Raw genomic sequence first — 18,910 nt, 5'->3', positions numbered from 1 at the left:
CCCCCTAGGGTTTAGTTTTCAGATTTTCGACGTCAAATTTGACGTCATTGCTGATGATGAATATCTCCTGATGTCTCATCTCTTTCTTGCAACTAAGATTCTCTTGTTTGAAAGCTTGGACAATGTCAATTGACGTCGAAAATAAATCTTAGCTTCGTCGAGAAAACAAAGCTATTTGTCAAGATGAGAAATCTTGTCTTCGTCAAGGAGACAAATATGGTTAGTTTAGGACTACTAACCGAAGGGGAAGATAGTGAAGGAGTGACCGTTGAAGGAAGAGAAAGGAGATGCCATCTAAGATGCGTCGGAGTTTGAAAACTAAACCCTAGGGAGAGAAATGTTATTTTTTAAAACTTGATATATAAGAAAAATTGTTAGTTTTTAGGGTTTAGGGAGGAAAAATAAATAAAATTTTAAAGAGTTATGGTTTCGTTAACTTTAATCACTCATAAGTGGGTAAATGAGATTTTTAAAGTTAAAAAGTGGAAACTTAATATAAAAAGATACTTTGGGTGTGAAATAGTCCTTTGGCCCTATAAAAAAGTTGAACTTCTTCTTGACCTAACTCACATGACACTCAAGAAGCAACTGCTATGTGACAAGCTATGAATTCAACAATCATACAAGCCATTTATCCACAAATCAAGTTTGAATATAAATAGAAGTTTCATCACTCTGAGACAATGAAAAAAACTTTACCTAACAATATATTTCATTACCATTTATGAGATTATCTTTATATTTTATCTCATGTCTACTAGAAAAAGTAATCGTCTCCTACCAAATTAGAATCATGCAATAAATGTAATTGTCTTTTTTACAATTAAAATATAAATAAATATTCATAATCATACTTGAATTAAAGATATTTAGATACATTATTTGCTTGAAATTCTCCTTCTTTGTCAACGTAAACTGAGGTAAAGGATACCAATAGATAGACAGACGTACAAAATAGAGACTATTTCCCCTCATAAGAGATTTTTGACACAATACTTTTTTCTTGTAATCACTATACTAACTTTGACAAGACATTTTTTAGAAAAAAAAATAACATAACTATAGATGTAAATTCTCAAATAACATATCAAATCACATTAAAAACTCTTATACACAAGTTGTAACATCTTTGGTCCAATAACCAAGCTCACTATCAAAATATTATTCATTTTAAATATACAGTCTATCATGATTTTGATTCTAGACTTTACAACCCAAAACGTACATTGATAGTTTAAAGAGCTCACAAGTTATTTAACTAGTCAAATCCTCCCACCTCTAACTAATGTAGGACACACAAACAGAGTACAGACAAACTTAACATTTCTCCTATGTTTTGCTATAGATGTGAGATTTATCTAAAGGTATCACATATCCCCTTCCCCTCCTTTTATAGGACTTAACATCATCACTGAGATGTCTCTCACCATCGTTCAAGAAGACAAGCAAAGTCACTCTAATACTATTTGTAACATCTTTGATCCAATAATTCAGTCTACTATCAAGATATTATCCACTTTATACACACATTTCATCATAGTTTTACTTCTAGGCTTTGTAACATAAAATGCATCTTGATAGTTTAAAGAATTCAAAAGCTATTTAACCAATTAAATCCTCTTACCCTTAATTAATGTGAGATACATAGATAAAATACAAACAAACTCAACATCTCTTTCTTACTTTACCACTGTGAGATTTATCTAAGAGTATCATGTAAGTAATCTCAACCTATATAGCAAATAACAAAATTACTTGGCTAATTCCATTCACAATTATCATAATCTATGTTGTGTAAAGCTCTACATTACATGCTTTCAATTGGTGATAAAAAATTGCTTCTTTGGGGAGTAATGTCATCCTTTTATGTGGTAACCATTTTCCTGGAAAATTACTTTGAAGAGAAATATTGCTTCTTTTTTTATTGCCCATAAACTTAACATTCTGTTGTTTTACATAAACCATTAGGTTCTTCGTTTATACCAGTGAACAAAATAGCTACATAATTTCTATATTGAATGGTGAATAAAAATATAAATTCCCCAACAAGTCAACAATGGTTGAATCATTGAACTGCACATTGAAAGCTGATCCATGGCAGTTGCTCCTGCTCCTTTCTACTATTAAGTGAATTTGGTAGCATATGCGAGGAAAACACAGCCCGGTTTGCCTTTACACATGAGCTGCAGCTTCACTTTCTCCGCAAAATAGAATGAAGAATAAGGGGTTGATGCAAGATATATACATCATTCCAGAAGCTTGTTGCAAGCTCCCACACCAACGGCTGCTGCAAGATGCCAAGCAGCGTGAAGGAAAGGAGTCTGGGGAAAGACATCATCTGCAATGAAAAGAACACCTCCTAGTAACGACGATAGCGTATGCACGTTATGTGCCATCCTGAGATTTGGATCTTTAAGTGCTCTCTTTGCAAATGCTACCTGGATTGAATAGATAAACAAAAATTATACAAGTGAAAGAACAGCTTTAGCTCATTGATCAAGTCAATCAACTATAATCTATGTGATTCTCCATCAGAAGTTCAGAAAGGAAATTGTCATAAGAGATGCTAGAGTTCGTCGGCGTAACAAGGCAATGAAACGAATTAAATGAACCAATGAAGAATGCCAAGTAAGTAACAAGATCATAAGTTTCCTGTTTGCAAGCAACATACTACTTGTTTAAAAAAACTAATTTTCCTGTTTTATAAATAATCATTAGTTGGGAAAGTGCGAATTGTTGAACAATAGAGCCTTAAAACTGAAATTCCACTATTCATGTTAGCAAAGTTATAGATAGCCTAACTGTTAATTACAGCCAAAAATGACCTAAAAATAGATCAAGCGATGGAAGATTGCATAGCTTGAAAACTAAAGCTCTACAAGAACGCAGTTCTAAAGCAGTAGATATTCCCAATAAATCCCAGATATCTGAAATTTCCCAAGCATAAGGAATAGAATTAATTTTAAAAATTCCTTGTAAGATCGTTTAATTAAGAGGACGCCCACAAAAATAATTTTTGAAAACCGTGGAAGTGCTTTAGATTAAGTAAACACACATAGGAGACTATGAAATTAATCCCAAGGAATATCTTAAAAGACAGATTAACTCAAAGTGGGGAAAAGCCTATGCCTGTTGATAATACTGATGAATCCTTATTATGTGGCAGCATGGAGTATAATGATAATGAAAGAAGATTACAAATGTTTTCATAGTCTGATATATGTTCATGAATATGCAAAAGATACTTAGAATAGAACTAGCGAAACCACTCAACGAAGAGAGATCCCACTTCCATGCACTGGGATTCATAAAACCAATATGAAAATTTTACTTTAAAAAAAGGACTTAAATGAAGAAAAAACTATAAAAAGTGGAGTTAAAAACAGCTACTTACCTCCATCATTCCAGTGTGGACAGCTGAAACCATCAGAGGTTGGATAGGCAGCAACAATGCAGATGCTGCCATAAGCATCTTTGGACTTTCATCCCTGAGGGCCCTTGAGAGACACTGCCAAAAAATGTTCTTCACTTTTAAGTCTTGAGTTTGAGATAGAAATTAACAAGACTTGAAAGTAAAACAAAAGCAGGTTGACTAATCATAAGCTGAGGAAAGCTGTACTGCAAGATTAACTTTGTTCACCAATTACAAATTCATTTTGACACTAACTTAGGCAGTTATATTTTCAGTAACCTAAAAGTATAGGAAAACTAGAAAAGAAAGAGAATAAACATCGAGACATCCATATACAAGGTATTCAAGATTTTTCCGCTAAAATGTTCAGCTTGGATGGGCTCAGGCTACAATACATCATGAGAGACATCATATTACTACCATCATTATAAAAAAACTTGGCTAATCAATTAAGGTCATCCCAACAAAAGGAACTGAAAGTTAGCTAAACTATCAGCTAGGTCATCCATATGGATGAGCATACTAGGGAGAACTTTGATCATATAACTAAAACATAATGCAAAGTGTGAAGATGGCAGTTAAACTAATAAAATGAAAAAAATAATTTGTATGATGACTACAAAAGTAGCTACTATTCAATGTCATAAATGCTAAGTGTCAAAAATCAAGGCAACAGATTTAGTGAAAAAAACAAAGAAAATTTTAATGGCAAGATCAGAAAGAACCAGTCCATAAGCTCAAGCACTCATGAATCATGCCATGGGGAAAATGTAAAGACATGAGATGAAACAGTACAGAATTTCTATTCATGGTAATACAGGGAAGCAGGGATATAGATAGTAGAACCAATATGAATCAGTTTTGACTAACCACTGTTGCTGCGGCAATCATTGTATAGTCAGCCCATCTGAAATACTTCCTCAGTCTTCCCTTTGAACAGTGATACACACTTGACGTAACCCCAACTCCAATTAAGGAATTAGCATACAGTCTAGTATTCAAATTCTTCCTTTATCAACAGTAAAGTTACAGATCAGACCAGACAGAAATATGCGTTTTTGAGTGCACGTATCAAGCAAATTACAAGGGATTACTACCTTGGGGCTTGAATTCCAAGAGCAATAAATGGAAGTGAAGTTAGCACATTGGCGAATCTTTCTACAAGAGTCTGATCACCTGACAAAAGAAGCAAATGGTTTAAACAAAAAGAGATTTTGAACAAGATATTGGAATGCATACTAGATAAAAAGAAGTGTTGTACAGTATAATACCCTGAATACAACAATGAACAGGCCTCAAGCATGCTGGTCTTTGCTGCCATACTCGTCTGGAGAACATGTAAGAAGTAAGTAAATGTGGATGCCATCACAGAAATTTCGCAATTATGCAATTATCTTACATGTTCATCTGGCGAACATTTAAGAAACAACACTTAACATGTATATGTTCATGGACAAGTTTCTTTCCACTTACTGCATCAACTGAAGTTGACTCTCTCCAAAAGCAGAACCTTCACAACAAGAGTCGAATTCTCCACTTTGAGTGATCTCATGATGCGGAAAAGGTGAATGAGGTACCACATGCACCCCATGCAGACCCTTTAAGGCTTTACTATTGTCAGATGCACTTTGGGGACTCATAAGCAATTTAGCTACGAGGAAAATGCTTTATACTGCCAGCAATAGCTTGCTGGCACAGCTGAAAGTTGTCTGCCAGAAGCAAGCAGTGTTCTGCTCAATTCTACATCACCACCAAACAAAGCAACATTTATTTTATATATCATAGAATGGTGAAACCAAATCAGATAGAGTTTTGATAAAAAGTTGGCCACTTAGAGAAGTGCATTGGGAGAAAGTTTCTGAATCCAAAGATCTCTTAACTTCATCTTGATCTAACATTTTTTAATAATTTATTTGAAAAAAAAAATAGGTGAACAAATGCAGTATCTGTTAACAAATTCCTCAAGATTTTAAATTCCCATTTACATACAAGCAAAAGCATAAGCTTCCCATTAACAATCAAGCTTGAAGTCTATAGATGCAGCACTAAGAGAGCCCCAAATAAAAGGAGAATTTGTGACGAGAGACCAGGTTGACTTCAGAAAAGCCTGATAATTTGCTGATTAAGTAATCTAGGATTTGTGCTAAAAACTTGAGATTGAATTCCAACTTCATCAGCTTATGTTACAGAGGAAAACAATCTATATTTTTCTCAAACCTAGGCAGTACAATAAAAGTTTAAGAAACAAATTGATCTTATTCTTACTCTAAAGTTTACTTTAACAAATAAAATAAAAGTGAATCAAAAATAAGAAAAGATAATAGCTAGGTGCATCAAAGAAATCAGATAATCTAAGTGTCTGATTAAACAGATGCTTTGGATAAGCGCTTTGGACAAAAGAGCTGCAATCCAAACACAAATGTCTTCGATTAATTACTCAACAGACCACAAAAATTTCAATACACTTCATACAAACCCATTACATTTCTTATACTTGCTTCTCAAAAACATTCACAAAAACAAGAACTGATTTAGTTGATTAAGCGGAAATCTCAAATTCCTCCCCCAACCATTCAAGTGAAATTCACCAAAAACAACATTAAATCTCAACTGGGTTCCTTTTAGAAACAAACCAGAAAAGCAAAAACAAATGAAGAAATTACCACATGCATGCCACTTTCGAACGAAAGAAACAGAGGGAAAGTACCTGGTCAAGCTGAAATGAAAGTTAATAAAAAGAAAAAGAACAAGGAACAAGCTGGCTCAGTTTCACTTATAAATTGGTTTGGCTCAATTCCAAGACAAGAAGAGAATAAGACAGAAAGATGCGCTTGTGTCACGAATATTCCTATTTACCATTCGCATCGATGGTGGATGTCTTAGAGTGCTTCGAAACGTTTCGGATACCATATGAGATGTAATTAAATTTTATCTTTAATTTAGATATTTTATAATATTATTTAGATAGTATACATGCAAGTTGGAATTTTATTTTTGATAAAAAGATATTATTTATATCAGTAAAAAAATATTTTTTAATTAAATTTAGGGTAAAAAAATATAATTTAATCATTCAAAATTATGGGTTAATATCCGAATTAATATTCATATAATTTTATTAATTTTTTTTTATATTTAATAAGCTAATTACTGAAAAGTCCTAATAATAGTACTTTTCTAGATTAAACAAAACATGGAACAACTGGATTCTATTCTGTCTGCTTTTCCTCTTTTGCTTTACATCTTAAGAATCTCTTGGAATAATACCATTTTTAATCTTACTTCATTGTCCTTAATGAATTTTTCATTTAGTCAAGAGGATTTAAGTAGTCAAATCCGAATAATGGTTAACTCAAATTTGATTTAAATCTGAAATAATGAATTCAAACTTAAACTTAAGCCTATTCGAATGGTTAACAAAAACAACAGAAAACAAAGAATCGTTAAAAAAAGAGAACTTTAACAAATAATCGGTAACAAATATACGAACTCAAATCGAGTTATTAAATTAAAATTTCAACTTAAATTTAACTCATTCAAAATAAACATGTATTCAAGGTTGAACCGACTCTACTCAAATCAACCCATAATTGTGAAAAATCAATCTTATTGATGCAAATGAAATAAAATACTTGAAATGTGATCAAAATTCTTCCTGAATTATGTTCCCTAGAACACATCAAATACAAGTATTGTCAAGTTAAAAGTTCACATCAAGACGAGCTTTGTGAACATATGAAGTTAGTAAAACTGATAAAACATTAAAACTTTCAGAGAAAAATTTAAATTTTAACCTTTACCACACCTGTGAAACTTTGATTTAAATTTTTTATCCAAAAAAAACACAAGCTGTGAGCATGAAAATAGATGATAACTTTCAACAAAAACAAAGATGATAAAAAGAAAATGGATCAACAAATTAAGCAAAATGATACACAAAAGAATCAAAATCGATACACTGATTTCTGATTTTAAAAAAAAGTACATCAAATCTGTATATTCTGTTTCTAAAGTTTTTCTACACAAGCAAATCAAGTACCAAGAAATTTACATCCATGGAAAAACAACTGGGTTCTGAAAGAATTTGGTGTCATTTCACATCACAGCTTGTTAGATACAGCAGCTGCAATAACAAATATGAAAAAGAATGCTCAGTTAATCAATGTCCCGAGGAATTTCTGGCATTGCTCTTCTTCTCTGGCATAATATACAAAAAAGATGCAGCTTATCTTCATCGCAATCCCGGAAAATAATCAGATGAATGTAACCTCCAATGAATCGTCAATGCTCCCAAAACTTAAGTGTATGCCCTCTTGCCAAAATGGAAAGGGGAAAAAAATGAAAGAATACAACACAAAGAGGGGGTCAGCAGCAAGGACATCTTACAAAATTATAGGCGTGAAATCACCCATCAAAATTCTCTCGCAACGAATAACATAGCAGATCATGATTTTGAATCGGGGGCTTTGTTTGTCCGGCACATGCAATCTGGGCATGGAAAGGTATAGGTTGAGTCATTCCGTCTTTTTAGTTCATACCCCTTGGAATCACTTTGAGACCGCATACTCAGCATTTGCCGTTTGAAACTTTTCCATCTAAAGCAGGAAAAAAAGGGCAATGTTTAGTCTATATATCATAGAATGACAGAATCTGAACAAGTGCCAATGCAAATAATTTCACAGCCAGGATGCTTATGTAAGATTCAGCAACCTATAATTAATATGATGACTATTAAATAAAAATGGCCTTCCAGAATGTTGCTGGCTTGAAATTTCGAGTGAATTTGCCTCATTCTTAATGTTTCAGATCTTGAATTGCAAGAGGCACCAATCAATTTGAACTAAAGAAAACTTATGAGAAAAGACCAAAAGCATACCCAATATTTGGATTATCAAAAAGTATAGCTAACTTTCGCTTGTCTGGCCTGATTGTTTTAGAGTGTCCACCAAACACGAATCTTCTGTGACCCATAAGAAAATGAGGAAAGTTTCCACCCTGAGTGGTCACAAAGACCTCACTGTGGAGACAAACAGTGTAGTCTATAGCAGCCATCCTGGACGAATAGTTCTGAAAGCAATAACACAAGCCGAAGTAATGACATTAAATTGCACCCCAAAAATTTTAGAAAATGGAAACAAAACCACAAACCATTCATACCTTAAAAGGTGCAAGCTCCTCATCTGATGCCAGCGTCTCTTTAGTTAGCAGATTTGGAAACATTTCCAATAACGGGGCCATTGTCCTCTCTGCATTGTATATCTTTCCAGAAGCCAAATAAATATGTGTGCTTTTATCGAATCCCATTCCCCTAAGCATCAAGCCAACCTGATGAGATGCAAAAAAAGCATGTGAAATGAGTAATAAACTCCTACTGAAAATACCTGCGGTCAAACAAAAACACAAAAATCATATACAAGTAAATGACAAGAAAAGCTAATCAGATCTCTAGATATTGATTGATATATTTTGGTACATACAATAAGGCTGACTGTTGAGTTGAAAGTTGAAATGCATAAAAAGACTTTTTGATGAACATAAGGAATCTTTTAGATGTTAACAGTTAACCCACAACCCCATGTCCACCTTTATAATAATAAAACAAACTTATCAACTGTCCTAGTTTCCAGAAAACAACTTCTGGCCTATCATCTATAGAATTCTCAATCAATATCTTATTAAAAACTGAACCAGATTTCAGCTGTTTCTATGGCACTATTGTCCTAGTTTCCTGAAAACATATTCTGGGCTATCATCTATAAGCGTCTCACTCAATTAAGATTTTGTTAAAAACTGTACCAGCATTCAGCTGTTGCTATGGCACAACAGTGAGCATAGCCAACAAATTTCAAGTGCCTCCACATTACATAACTTTTTCAAACTATAAAGAAGATAAAACAAATATTGCTTCTTCCATTTTTTCTGTAAGCAAAATACCCAAAAAATTATATCAATGGTCAAGTAGGCATTTGACAGCTAATTATATTTGATGCTGAAAAACCATGGCAGCAAAATATGTATTATGCGAGCTAAAACAATTGGCGTAAGAAAAATTGAAACAAAATTAATACAGAAATTGTTTTTGCTAACATAACATGTGAAGCTTGGCCATACATGCACGGGCAACAACAACATTTGTGACTACAATAAAAGTTTAATCATCAGCTTTATATAACAACAAAACAATACAAAACCAGTAGGTAGTACCTCTAGAGGAGTAAGCGGACATTTCCCATTTATCCTGATAGCTCCGGGGCGTATAACTCGACCAGCTCTTGTAAATTTCCCTCTCCAACCTCTTTCCCTTGCATTTTCCATGTCTTCTTTTTCTTTCTCCCCGCCATCAAATACACAGCATGAGAAAGCAACCATGTCCTGCTCATGTGACAGCATAATATATGGTTGCAACAATAATTTTGATAACAAACCTATAGTTGATGCTCACAATAAACTGTATTGGCAGTACAACACTTGTATAATAATGAAAACTAACCTCCTCAAAGCGTAGATGTACAGAAATGTATTTCCCACCATGCTTCACACTGCGTTCTTTCATTCTTGCCACCAATGTATCACCTAAATTTGATATAGGACTTGCAAACCTCAGAGCTTCATAATTTGCCAAGCATCTAAGTCGTTGGACAGCTGGAGGAGCATCAAATGACAAACGATTTGCAAAAGGGGAAATCCTTATAACTCTGTTCCATCATGGAATACAAAGGTACTTTAAATCTACAAAATGATATTATTGTCTCTGCCCAAGAATCAGAAATAATAAAACATGGTATGCATCATGACACCAGTAGATGCATGTCAATGTCAAGCCCTGACAATGACACCGCATGCATCAATGTGAATCTTAACATAACATTATGGGCACACAAACCTAAAGTAATAAATCAAGTACTAACCACCAAGCCTATCCAAATTAGCGAAATTAAAAATGCCGAAGCAGTTGTGACAGAAGGGTGAGTAGAATTTATCAAGGGGAGAAAAGTTTAGAGGTTAAATCTCAAAACCAAACCATAAAAATAGTGATCCCAAAGCAGTTGAAAGTCAAAGAATAATTTTAAGTAACCTGCCATGCTACCCCAAATAAGTAGGGTCAAGACTTTGTTGAATTGAGTGCCACATCAGTCAAAAAAAATATTGCATAATTATTGTTACTAATAACAAATTATTATAAAAATAAAAACCCTACTTAATCACAAATAATCTATTGAATTCAGCATATAACTATTGTTATTAGTAACTGTAAAACAGTGTATATAAATTGAGAAAAGAACTGTAAAAACTACCATGACTACAAATCTATAATTTCACATGACCTCAAGTCTATTTAAGTTAAAATTGAGAAAAGAACTGTAGAACTTATTGTTCTCACTCACTTTTCTTCAAGTAGCTTTGGGAGAACTTCATCCTTATAGTACTGAATAGGTGACCACGCTTTTACTTTGAAGTTGTAAACATTGCTCATGTTGTGGCCAAAACGTTCCATTATGTATTCAGGAATTGTATTAACCACCCGGACATCATTTCGCAAGGTACTAACAAAATAATCTTCATCATAAATATCACTGAAATTGCTGGAAAAGAAATTGCACCATCACATTAATCTAGTCCACTTGAAAGATAAAATACTTGGTACAAAATCTAATCAGTAATATATAACACTCTGGAACATATACGAAGTTATTAAAATACAATATAATGAACCAAATAGTCTGCACTCTTCATGACTATACAACCTTATTCAACTCTAACTGTTCATTTACAACCAAAAAAAAAAACGTTTTACACAATTTATCAGTAAACTCTAAATTAACTTGATAGTTAACAGGAAAAGACAACCAGAAATCTCTCAAAAATTTCACCAATGATAAATATCATAAATAGATTACCCAATGATAAAATAATTAATTGGAAAAAATTCTACTTTAATGAGCAGGTACAATATATAATTTCACATTTAAGTTTGTGCATTTTTTACTTTGTGTTAAGAAGTGACCACCAGTAAATTTTCAAGTAAGCAATAACATAAGGCATCCTTAATTAATGATAATAAGACAAATAGATTGAGAATCACTTATTACCTAATAAGAAAACTTTGGGAAGATTTTTAAAGTTAATATTTGTTAGTAAGAAAAGCGAACTTTGAATGCGATACATGCAACAAATGTAAATATATATTTCTAGATAGTTGTCTGTGTGTGTATGGTACTCAAGATAAATAATTACAAATCCTAATGGAAACTGAAATGGTACCATATCACCCCCAATAACATATACCAAGACCTTTTGGTTGCAAAAATAAAGGAAAAGAGGAAAAAAGAGACTAATTTAATATTGAACTACCAACTATCAGTTATTGTTGCCTAATGAGGTAACACGTCATAGCAGTAATATACCCTAAAATCTATTTCAGTAGAAAAAGTTTTATTTCCTTCCCTCCTCACCCCAAAGATGAAGCCCAACACAATGAAGATTGGATAACAATTAGCCAACAAACCTAGGATCTCTCCAAATGCTATGATAATGAAATAGGGGAATCACAAGGGTTGCATTAAGATAGCCTGCTACAGCAACAGCATTGCATATCTACAAAATATCCACAATAAACAAACATGTCAAGAAGGCTTCAGCCACCACAGCCTAAAAAATTAGCAAATTTATTGAAAAAAGAAAGAAGGAATAAAACCAACCGATATCCTCTGCTGATTTAAGCCACCATTAGCCTCAACAGAGATGTAACCATTTGATTCAGGTAAACCTAAAATTTAAGTATGAACAGCATCTTAAAACATGAACAACATACAAAAACAAATATGGGAATAAATAAAAATTATCCTGTCACCACAGCAATATATGTGCTTCCATACTAATGAACTTATATTAAGCAAAGAAGCAAACAAAAACAGATCCAAAAGACTGTAAGTTTTTGAAAAGCAACATCATCAACCAGATCAACTTAAAGCCTAATTAAGATGAAAATATAATCTCACAATAACTAATTTTAAAGGAATTCAATATGAACTGGAATAGCATTTTCTCCACTTGAAAGAAGATAAAAAATGAGACATACCTCCTGAAGACTTTTTTATACATGGTTTCCAGTCTCCACCTCTATGGGAGGTTTTCCATATAGTTGATATCTACAATATAATTCATTTGCTCAAATCAGTACTTAGCAGCACATAAGAAAAAGAGTAGATCAAAGACATAGAACTTAAGCCACCATATGCCAAATGGAAACTTCCAGAAACGCGTGCAGCAGAGATAACTCAACAGTCAATTGCATAAAGAAAAACACCTCAACTATGCAACCGTTCCAACGACATGTAGGCCAATAATTTTCCCTCAGTATTTTGCTTCTATACAAAACATAGAAACACAAGGAGAGAAAAAAAAACCCTCTCCTCATTCTTAAAACATGCTTTAGAGAAAAGAGAACACATAACTGCCAACAAAATCCTAAATGCCTAGTTCTTCCATTTTTGAGCCAGTATCCAGCTATATACATTAAAATGCAAGCACTAAGTTACTCTTCTTAGTAACATATCCAAGTTAATTCAGATATCCATATGGCATAACTTCCCTCCCATTTAGATCCATATAGGCATTGTTACACTTTTCACTGTAGCAGAAGCAACAGAAATAACATTCTCCATCTATCTTCTTCAATCAGAAGCAACAAGCACCATTTTTTTTTCCAAAATAAAGGAGTCGAGATCAATATAAAACAAAAATTCAATTGTTAAGATTATTAAGTGTGCCACAACTGCTCCTCAAAACACTTGGAATTAAATCAAAGTGAATTTCGATTGATTAAACATAAACAAGAACAAACCTTTAACATCAATGCCAAGCAAATGCACTATCAATCACCTTCAAATCTGATCACACAAAACAAAAAACCCCCTATACTCTTATGATCCAAAAACATAAACCATACCCACATCTTAAACCTCAATGATCCATCAAAATACTCCAGATACTAAACTAAATCACACCCACATCCCCAAATCACACAATTCACAAACTTTAAACCCAAAACTCACCGCATCAGCAGAAGAATTATCCGCATCCATTCCCACCTTCAACTTCGCATAAAGCTGCGGACTCCTGTAAACTGAACCAGGAGCGGCCCGGTGTTTTATAATCGGAACAACATCAAACGACACCGTTCCCATGTAAAGCAGCATCCCAGAGATATAAATAAGCGGCGCGAATAAAAAGATACCCTGACGACGAAGAAGAACAGACAAAAGAAGCCAAGCCAACCGGTGGGGCAAATTCCCCACACACGGCGGACCAACGGGAGAAAAACGCCCCCCCTTGGAACGGCCGTGACGGTATCTAGGCGACCTTAACGGCGACGAGGGAGGTGACGGAGTGGTGTGACCGCTGCTGGGCAGTCGATTGTAAGCGTGCATTGATTTGTTTTCGCTGTTAATTTGTTTCGTTTGTTTCTTATTACTTTTTTTTCTACATTATAGAAAAGTGAAGAAGCAGAGGTTTTGAATTTTTGACTTTGGGGTCTTATTCTTCTTCTTTCTCTCTCTGGTTTTCCGTTTGTAGTGTGATTCGAACAGCGAGAGTCAGAGAGAGAGAGGAGAAGGAGGAGGAAAGGCACGTGATTTAAGGCAGGGATGATGGAAGAGTTGTACAAGCAAAGTATATTTTGATGTTTCTTCTGCAAATTCCACTCTAATCCTATTGGTCCGACTCAATTTGAGTTGGAAGAAATTTATTTAACGAGATATATATTATTATTATTAATTTTATAAATATTATTATTAATAAGATAAATAATATTAATAATATAATAAATAATATTATTAAAATTTTTAAATTATATTATATTAATAAGATAAATAATATTAATACAAAAAATTCAACCTCAGTTTAATTCATATTTATCCCTAATTTTATTTATCTCAATAAGGGATTATTAACTTGAAAATACATTAACAATTATTCCAAATTATTTACTTATTATTAAGATAAAAAGACGATAATAATTTAACAAAAATGTATTTATAAATAGGATTGAATTTGATTTAAGTCATTCGAACTTGAATTAGAGTTCAAATCGAACAAATAAAGTTTAACTCAATTCAATCATTTAAGTTTAAGCTTTCGATTCGCGGATCTTAAAATAGTAAGAATTTTAAAGCTTTTAAAAAATAATGTGATATTTTAAACTTAAAAAACTCTAAAAGGCAAATAAGTTCAAACGAATTATCAATGTGGGAAGACTCTTGCTTGAACACTTCCATTTTGTGCTCTTAAAATTTTTCAACTTGTTTTCAATTAATTCAACTTTATTTGATCTCCACAAATTCATTTTATTTGGCCATACCTTTCAGAAAATGACTCATACTCAAATATAGAAAATTAAAAAAATAATAACTTCACATAATTATTATCTCCTTCAATTAATTTGTGGCTAAGATTTTATGAAAAAAAAAAAAAAAGGGAAATGCTTAGGCATCATTTAGCTAGTGTTTTAAAACCCTTATCAGATCGGTGGTCATCCAATTCCCGTTAAAGTTAAAACTCATTTTTGTTCAATTCGAAACATTATTCAATAAATATAATTAATAACCCTTTTTTAATGTTTAATTATGTTATGATCTATAGTAGATCAAAAAAATAATTTCGAAATTGATTCGTATATCTCTTTTATACTCTTAGGATATTGTTTCAAAGAAAAATAATCTAGCATATTCTCGAACCTCAAAAATGCTACATATTAAGCTAAATTTTTGTGATTCATATTAATTGAGATAATTTAATTTCAATTGTTGATGATGATTTTGGCAAAAAATTGACATCCCACCATGGCATAATTGGAGTCATAAAATGATTTATTATGATAATTGAATGAGACTGATTGTGAAACACTTGGCTACATGCTCAAGTGCTTGAAAAGTGTCCCAATTTTGGAAATATATTTGATAATAACCCATCCATATTGTGAAAAAATAATTGATTTTGCAATGGAAAATCTCTTATAATATATTTTTATAAGATTCTTATTTTTCACTTTTTAATTTTTATAATTTTTTTTGACATCAGGGAATTCTGTTCAGATTAGTTAGTCAGGTAAACTTGCCACTATCCCCTGACCATTGCACTGGATAAAACGTGATTAAAATTCGAACTCAGACCTTCTCTCTGAAAGATCTAGTGTTTTACTAATTTCGAATTAACCAAATTTGAGCTAATAATTTAGATAAGTCAAACTCAATTTCATACTAGTTGTTTCAAATTTGAGTTAAATTTAAATTACTACTTATTTATGTTTGACTCGATTTAAATTTACCTCAAATAATAATATTATTTTCACAACAAAATATGCTAAGGAAAAACATTTTTTAATTTAGAGCCCGTCATCGATTTTAGAAAAATAGTATGCACCTTAGAAAATTAAAAACCTCTATTATATCAACATAAAAATAAATGAAACCTTAATAAATTCATCAATAAATGGCTAAAATTTTATTGAAATTAATAATATTTTATCATTTATACTTTAATTCCAAACAAGAAGACAAAATGTTCGAAGATTCTGACAACCAAACAGAACCCAGAAAAATAAATGAAGAAAAAGAAAATATTACGACTAATAATTGGCATTTAATTTTTCGTTTAATGTCATTATCATTAATAATGGTCTAATCACAATGTGAAACTGATTTACTTACTAATGAGACTCTTAATTATGTATTAGCCCACCTTTTTTCCAATAATCTAAATAATTATAATAATAAGTACAAAGACAGACTTTCCATCTGCAGACAAAGAAGTCGGCTAAAAGTTAGGGCAGAAAAAGGAGGCCGTCTAAGATGATGATGATGACCAAAGAGAGAAAGAAAAAAAAGACCCAAATATAGGAGAAAAAAACACTTCCTAAAACTGAAAAAGTTTAAACCTTACATTTAATAAAAAAATTTAACAAAAATTAAATAATAAATAGATATTTAAAATTTTGAAACTTTATAAATAAAAGTTTGAAAATACATTAAACCTCATATGGGAATAAGTCTTTTGGCCTTTTATTAATATAAGGGTTCAATATTTATTTATGATTAGTTGATTAACAGATAATTCAAGGATCTGGGACCATCCATTTCCGATCATTTGAGGCATTGTAAACCTCACAAATCCACCTAAAAGGCTGCTCACAACAAAAGCTGCCTAAACCCTAATTTTGGCACCATGGATGACCCAAATCAAATAGAATGGCAAAGCTTTTTTCAACAATATTTCCCCATTCACAATATTCTATTACAATCCAAATTAATCGAAAACTTTCTGAAAACAAAACATCCCAAGTCATCAACATCTAAACCATGCCAATGGCAACAGAAACCAAAGTTTTTGTCATTGCCACCGTGGTCAACCCAAATCAAACAGAATGCTATAAAGATTTCACACAATTATTTTCCTCCATTTACATATTTCACTAGAATCAGAATAAATGGTCAGAAAACTTCAATGAAAACAAACTATGTGGGGAAATGACGAATTTTTCTCCATATAATACAACAATCTTCCCCATACCCACAAAGCAAAATAATGATAGTAACAATAAACACAAACTATAAATAAGTGAAAACATTAAAGACAAAGTTTGTATTGGCATTAACATTAACCAAGGCTATGGATTTCAAAATCAAAATCCCCCATTTGATTAACGAGTTGAATTTAAGTAATAAAGCCAGAACACAACAATGCCTTACAAATCAACAAGCAATTAGCTCAACTCTTCAATCATGTAGAGTACCCAAAATATCCTCATCGCTATACAAATGATACCTGCATCAAGCAAATCCCATCAAATAAATATAAATTTCCTTTTTATGTTTCATCCTTTAAGATTAAATTATATCTTGCCTTACTTTGACTTAAACTTTAAGATTAAATTTCTCCAAACTATCCCTAAATTTAACAAAACTATTGAATATATTTCTTTATTTTAAAGACATCTAAAAGCAAATTTATAGTCATTTTGTCATAGAAATGATTTGTTAATGCACAATGCAATATGTAGCCCTTCAAGTTCAGAAAAATCACTAAAAATAATTAGAAATTAACTCAAGATAATGTTCACTGCACCCTCATCAACACTTAAAATCACGGTTTTGAAAACAGGACAGAATCAGTTTGAACGGGAACTGTGAGCCAATCCAATCAGATTATGTTATAAACTTGGTTGGGGCTTTGACCCAGGATGAATTGCAATTAGACCCCTATATTGACATCAATGTAAAAAATTCCTGCACCATCAGGCTAAATGTAATTTAGTTATACATCAGTCTTACTTATTTGAAGGGAAACATCTTTTTTGAAAAATTTTTATGTAATGCGATTCAAAACTCTATGTAAATGAATATGAACATGCATTACCCCCAAGCTAAATCCAGTTTAGATTAATTATAATTTAAATTTAATGATTTAAATAGTTAAAATTATTTTGAATATTTATTTAAATATTACAGAGATCCAATATCCGATTGACCTGGGCAAGTCCCTTCATTGGGTCAATGCCCAGTTCAGGTCTGAAAATATGGCTTAAAATTACTTATTTTCCCTAAAAGTTCTATTAATTAGAAACTTACCTACCGTACCATGCATTAAAATAGCAATCTCTACTACAAATCAATGAAAATTTATAATTAATGGAACATTAAGTACAATTTACCTTGATTAATACTAAAAATATAATTAAAAATTAATCGTAAACCCCACATTTCCTTTAAAAAGAAAAAAATCCCAAGGCACTTAACTCCAAAACGCGCCCTAAACAAAATAAAACGAAAGGTCGAAAAGCACTTACTCTTTTTCACCAAGCTTGACTTGGGTACCGCCGTAATCAGGCAAAAGCACGGTGTCGCCCTCCTTAAAGCACACCGGAATCGTGTTCCCGTCCTTGTCACGTGCGCCGGGACCCACCGCAATCACCGTCCCAGATTTGAGCTGCTCGAAAATTTACCTCAAACAAAGCCCAATCAGATCCAAACCATCCGATCAAAAATCAAGACAACAAAAACACAAATCCTATAACACCAAGTACTTGCCTTGTTTGATTTCTCGGGGAGCAGAATTCCAGCGTTGGTTTTGGAGGGAGGGACGATTTTCTCGACGAGAACACGGTTGAGGGTTGGGAGCAAGCGCTTCGCCATGGCTTCGAAATTAGGGTTTCGGTGAAAGGGGAGCGCTCAGAATTCGGGGAACTGGAAAGAAGGGTTTTAGGCTATAGGGTTTTGGTTTTGTTAACTGCCAGGGTTTTAGAGAAGAACTGGGCTCAAATAATTGGCCCAAAATTTGGGAATTTGGGCTAAGTTCTCCATTTTGGTCCGCCGGCAGCCCGTTACATAAACTGAAAATGGCCGGATTTATAAATTTTCTTGTAACAATAAAACTATATAAACAAATAATTTACAACTTTATGCATAAATAATTATATGTTATCATATGATTAGATCACTTTAA

At 32.6% G+C, this 18,910-nt stretch overlaps 3 protein-coding genes across 5 annotated transcripts; all 3 read right to left on the bottom strand.

Moving 5' to 3' along the window:
• Positions 1-1,895: 1,895 nt before the first annotated feature.
• Positions 1,896-6,268, bottom strand: LOC123213743. Of its 2 annotated transcripts, none has more exons than XM_044633246.1 (7): positions 6,120-6,268; positions 4,886-5,152; positions 4,684-4,739; positions 4,510-4,588; positions 4,283-4,421; positions 3,395-3,508; positions 1,896-2,438 (listed from the first exon to the last, which is right to left on the bottom strand). In XM_044633246.1, exons 2-7 carry the CDS (start codon positions 5,050-5,052, stop codon positions 2,247-2,249), a joined length of 747 nt encoding a protein of 248 aa, XP_044489181.1. In that variant the 5' UTR covers positions 5,053-5,152; positions 6,120-6,268; the 3' UTR covers positions 1,896-2,246. The 2 variants fall into 2 exon arrangements, with proteins under 2 accessions (XP_044489181.1, XP_044489182.1); XM_044633247.1 differs by having other exon boundaries at positions 6,076-6,194.
• A 1,073-nt stretch (positions 6,269-7,341) lies between these two features.
• On the bottom strand, positions 7,342-14,091 carry LOC123213742 (protein ESMERALDA 1-like). 2 transcript variants are annotated; one of them, XR_006501734.1, is made up of 11 exons: positions 13,468-14,091; positions 12,492-12,561; positions 12,112-12,179; positions 11,919-12,007; positions 10,798-10,995; positions 9,903-10,107; positions 9,617-9,784; positions 8,570-8,737; positions 8,289-8,479; positions 7,799-8,007; positions 7,342-7,535 (listed from the first exon to the last, which is right to left on the bottom strand). XR_006501734.1 is itself a non-coding variant. In XM_044633245.1 (10 exons), exons 1-10 carry the CDS (start codon positions 13,840-13,842, stop codon positions 7,857-7,859), a joined length of 1,683 nt encoding a protein of 560 aa, XP_044489180.1. In that variant the 5' UTR covers positions 13,843-14,091; the 3' UTR covers positions 7,342-7,856. The 2 variants fall into 2 exon arrangements, 1 of the variants encoding a protein (XP_044489180.1); XM_044633245.1 differs by having other exon boundaries at positions 7,342-8,007.
• A 2,753-nt stretch (positions 14,092-16,844) lies between these two features.
• LOC123213186 (10 kDa chaperonin, mitochondrial-like) lies at positions 16,845-18,681 on the bottom strand. The gene is made up of 3 exons (XM_044632564.1): positions 18,496-18,681; positions 18,255-18,394; positions 16,845-17,233 (listed from the first exon to the last, which is right to left on the bottom strand). The coding sequence occupies exons 1-3, from the start codon at positions 18,598-18,600 to the stop codon at positions 17,185-17,187; spliced, it is 294 nt and encodes a 97-aa protein (XP_044488499.1). The 5' UTR covers positions 18,601-18,681; the 3' UTR covers positions 16,845-17,184.
• Between the last annotated feature and the right edge of the window lie 229 nt (positions 18,682-18,910).

The sequence above is a fragment of the Mangifera indica genome, chromosome 4, assembly GCF_011075055.1.
Source record: "Mangifera indica cultivar Alphonso chromosome 4, CATAS_Mindica_2.1, whole genome shotgun sequence".
Classification (NCBI taxonomy): domain Eukaryota; kingdom Viridiplantae; phylum Streptophyta; class Magnoliopsida; order Sapindales; family Anacardiaceae; genus Mangifera; species Mangifera indica.
The sequence above is the reverse complement of the archived record's forward strand: the minus strand, read 5'-3'. Positions and strand labels throughout refer to the sequence as shown.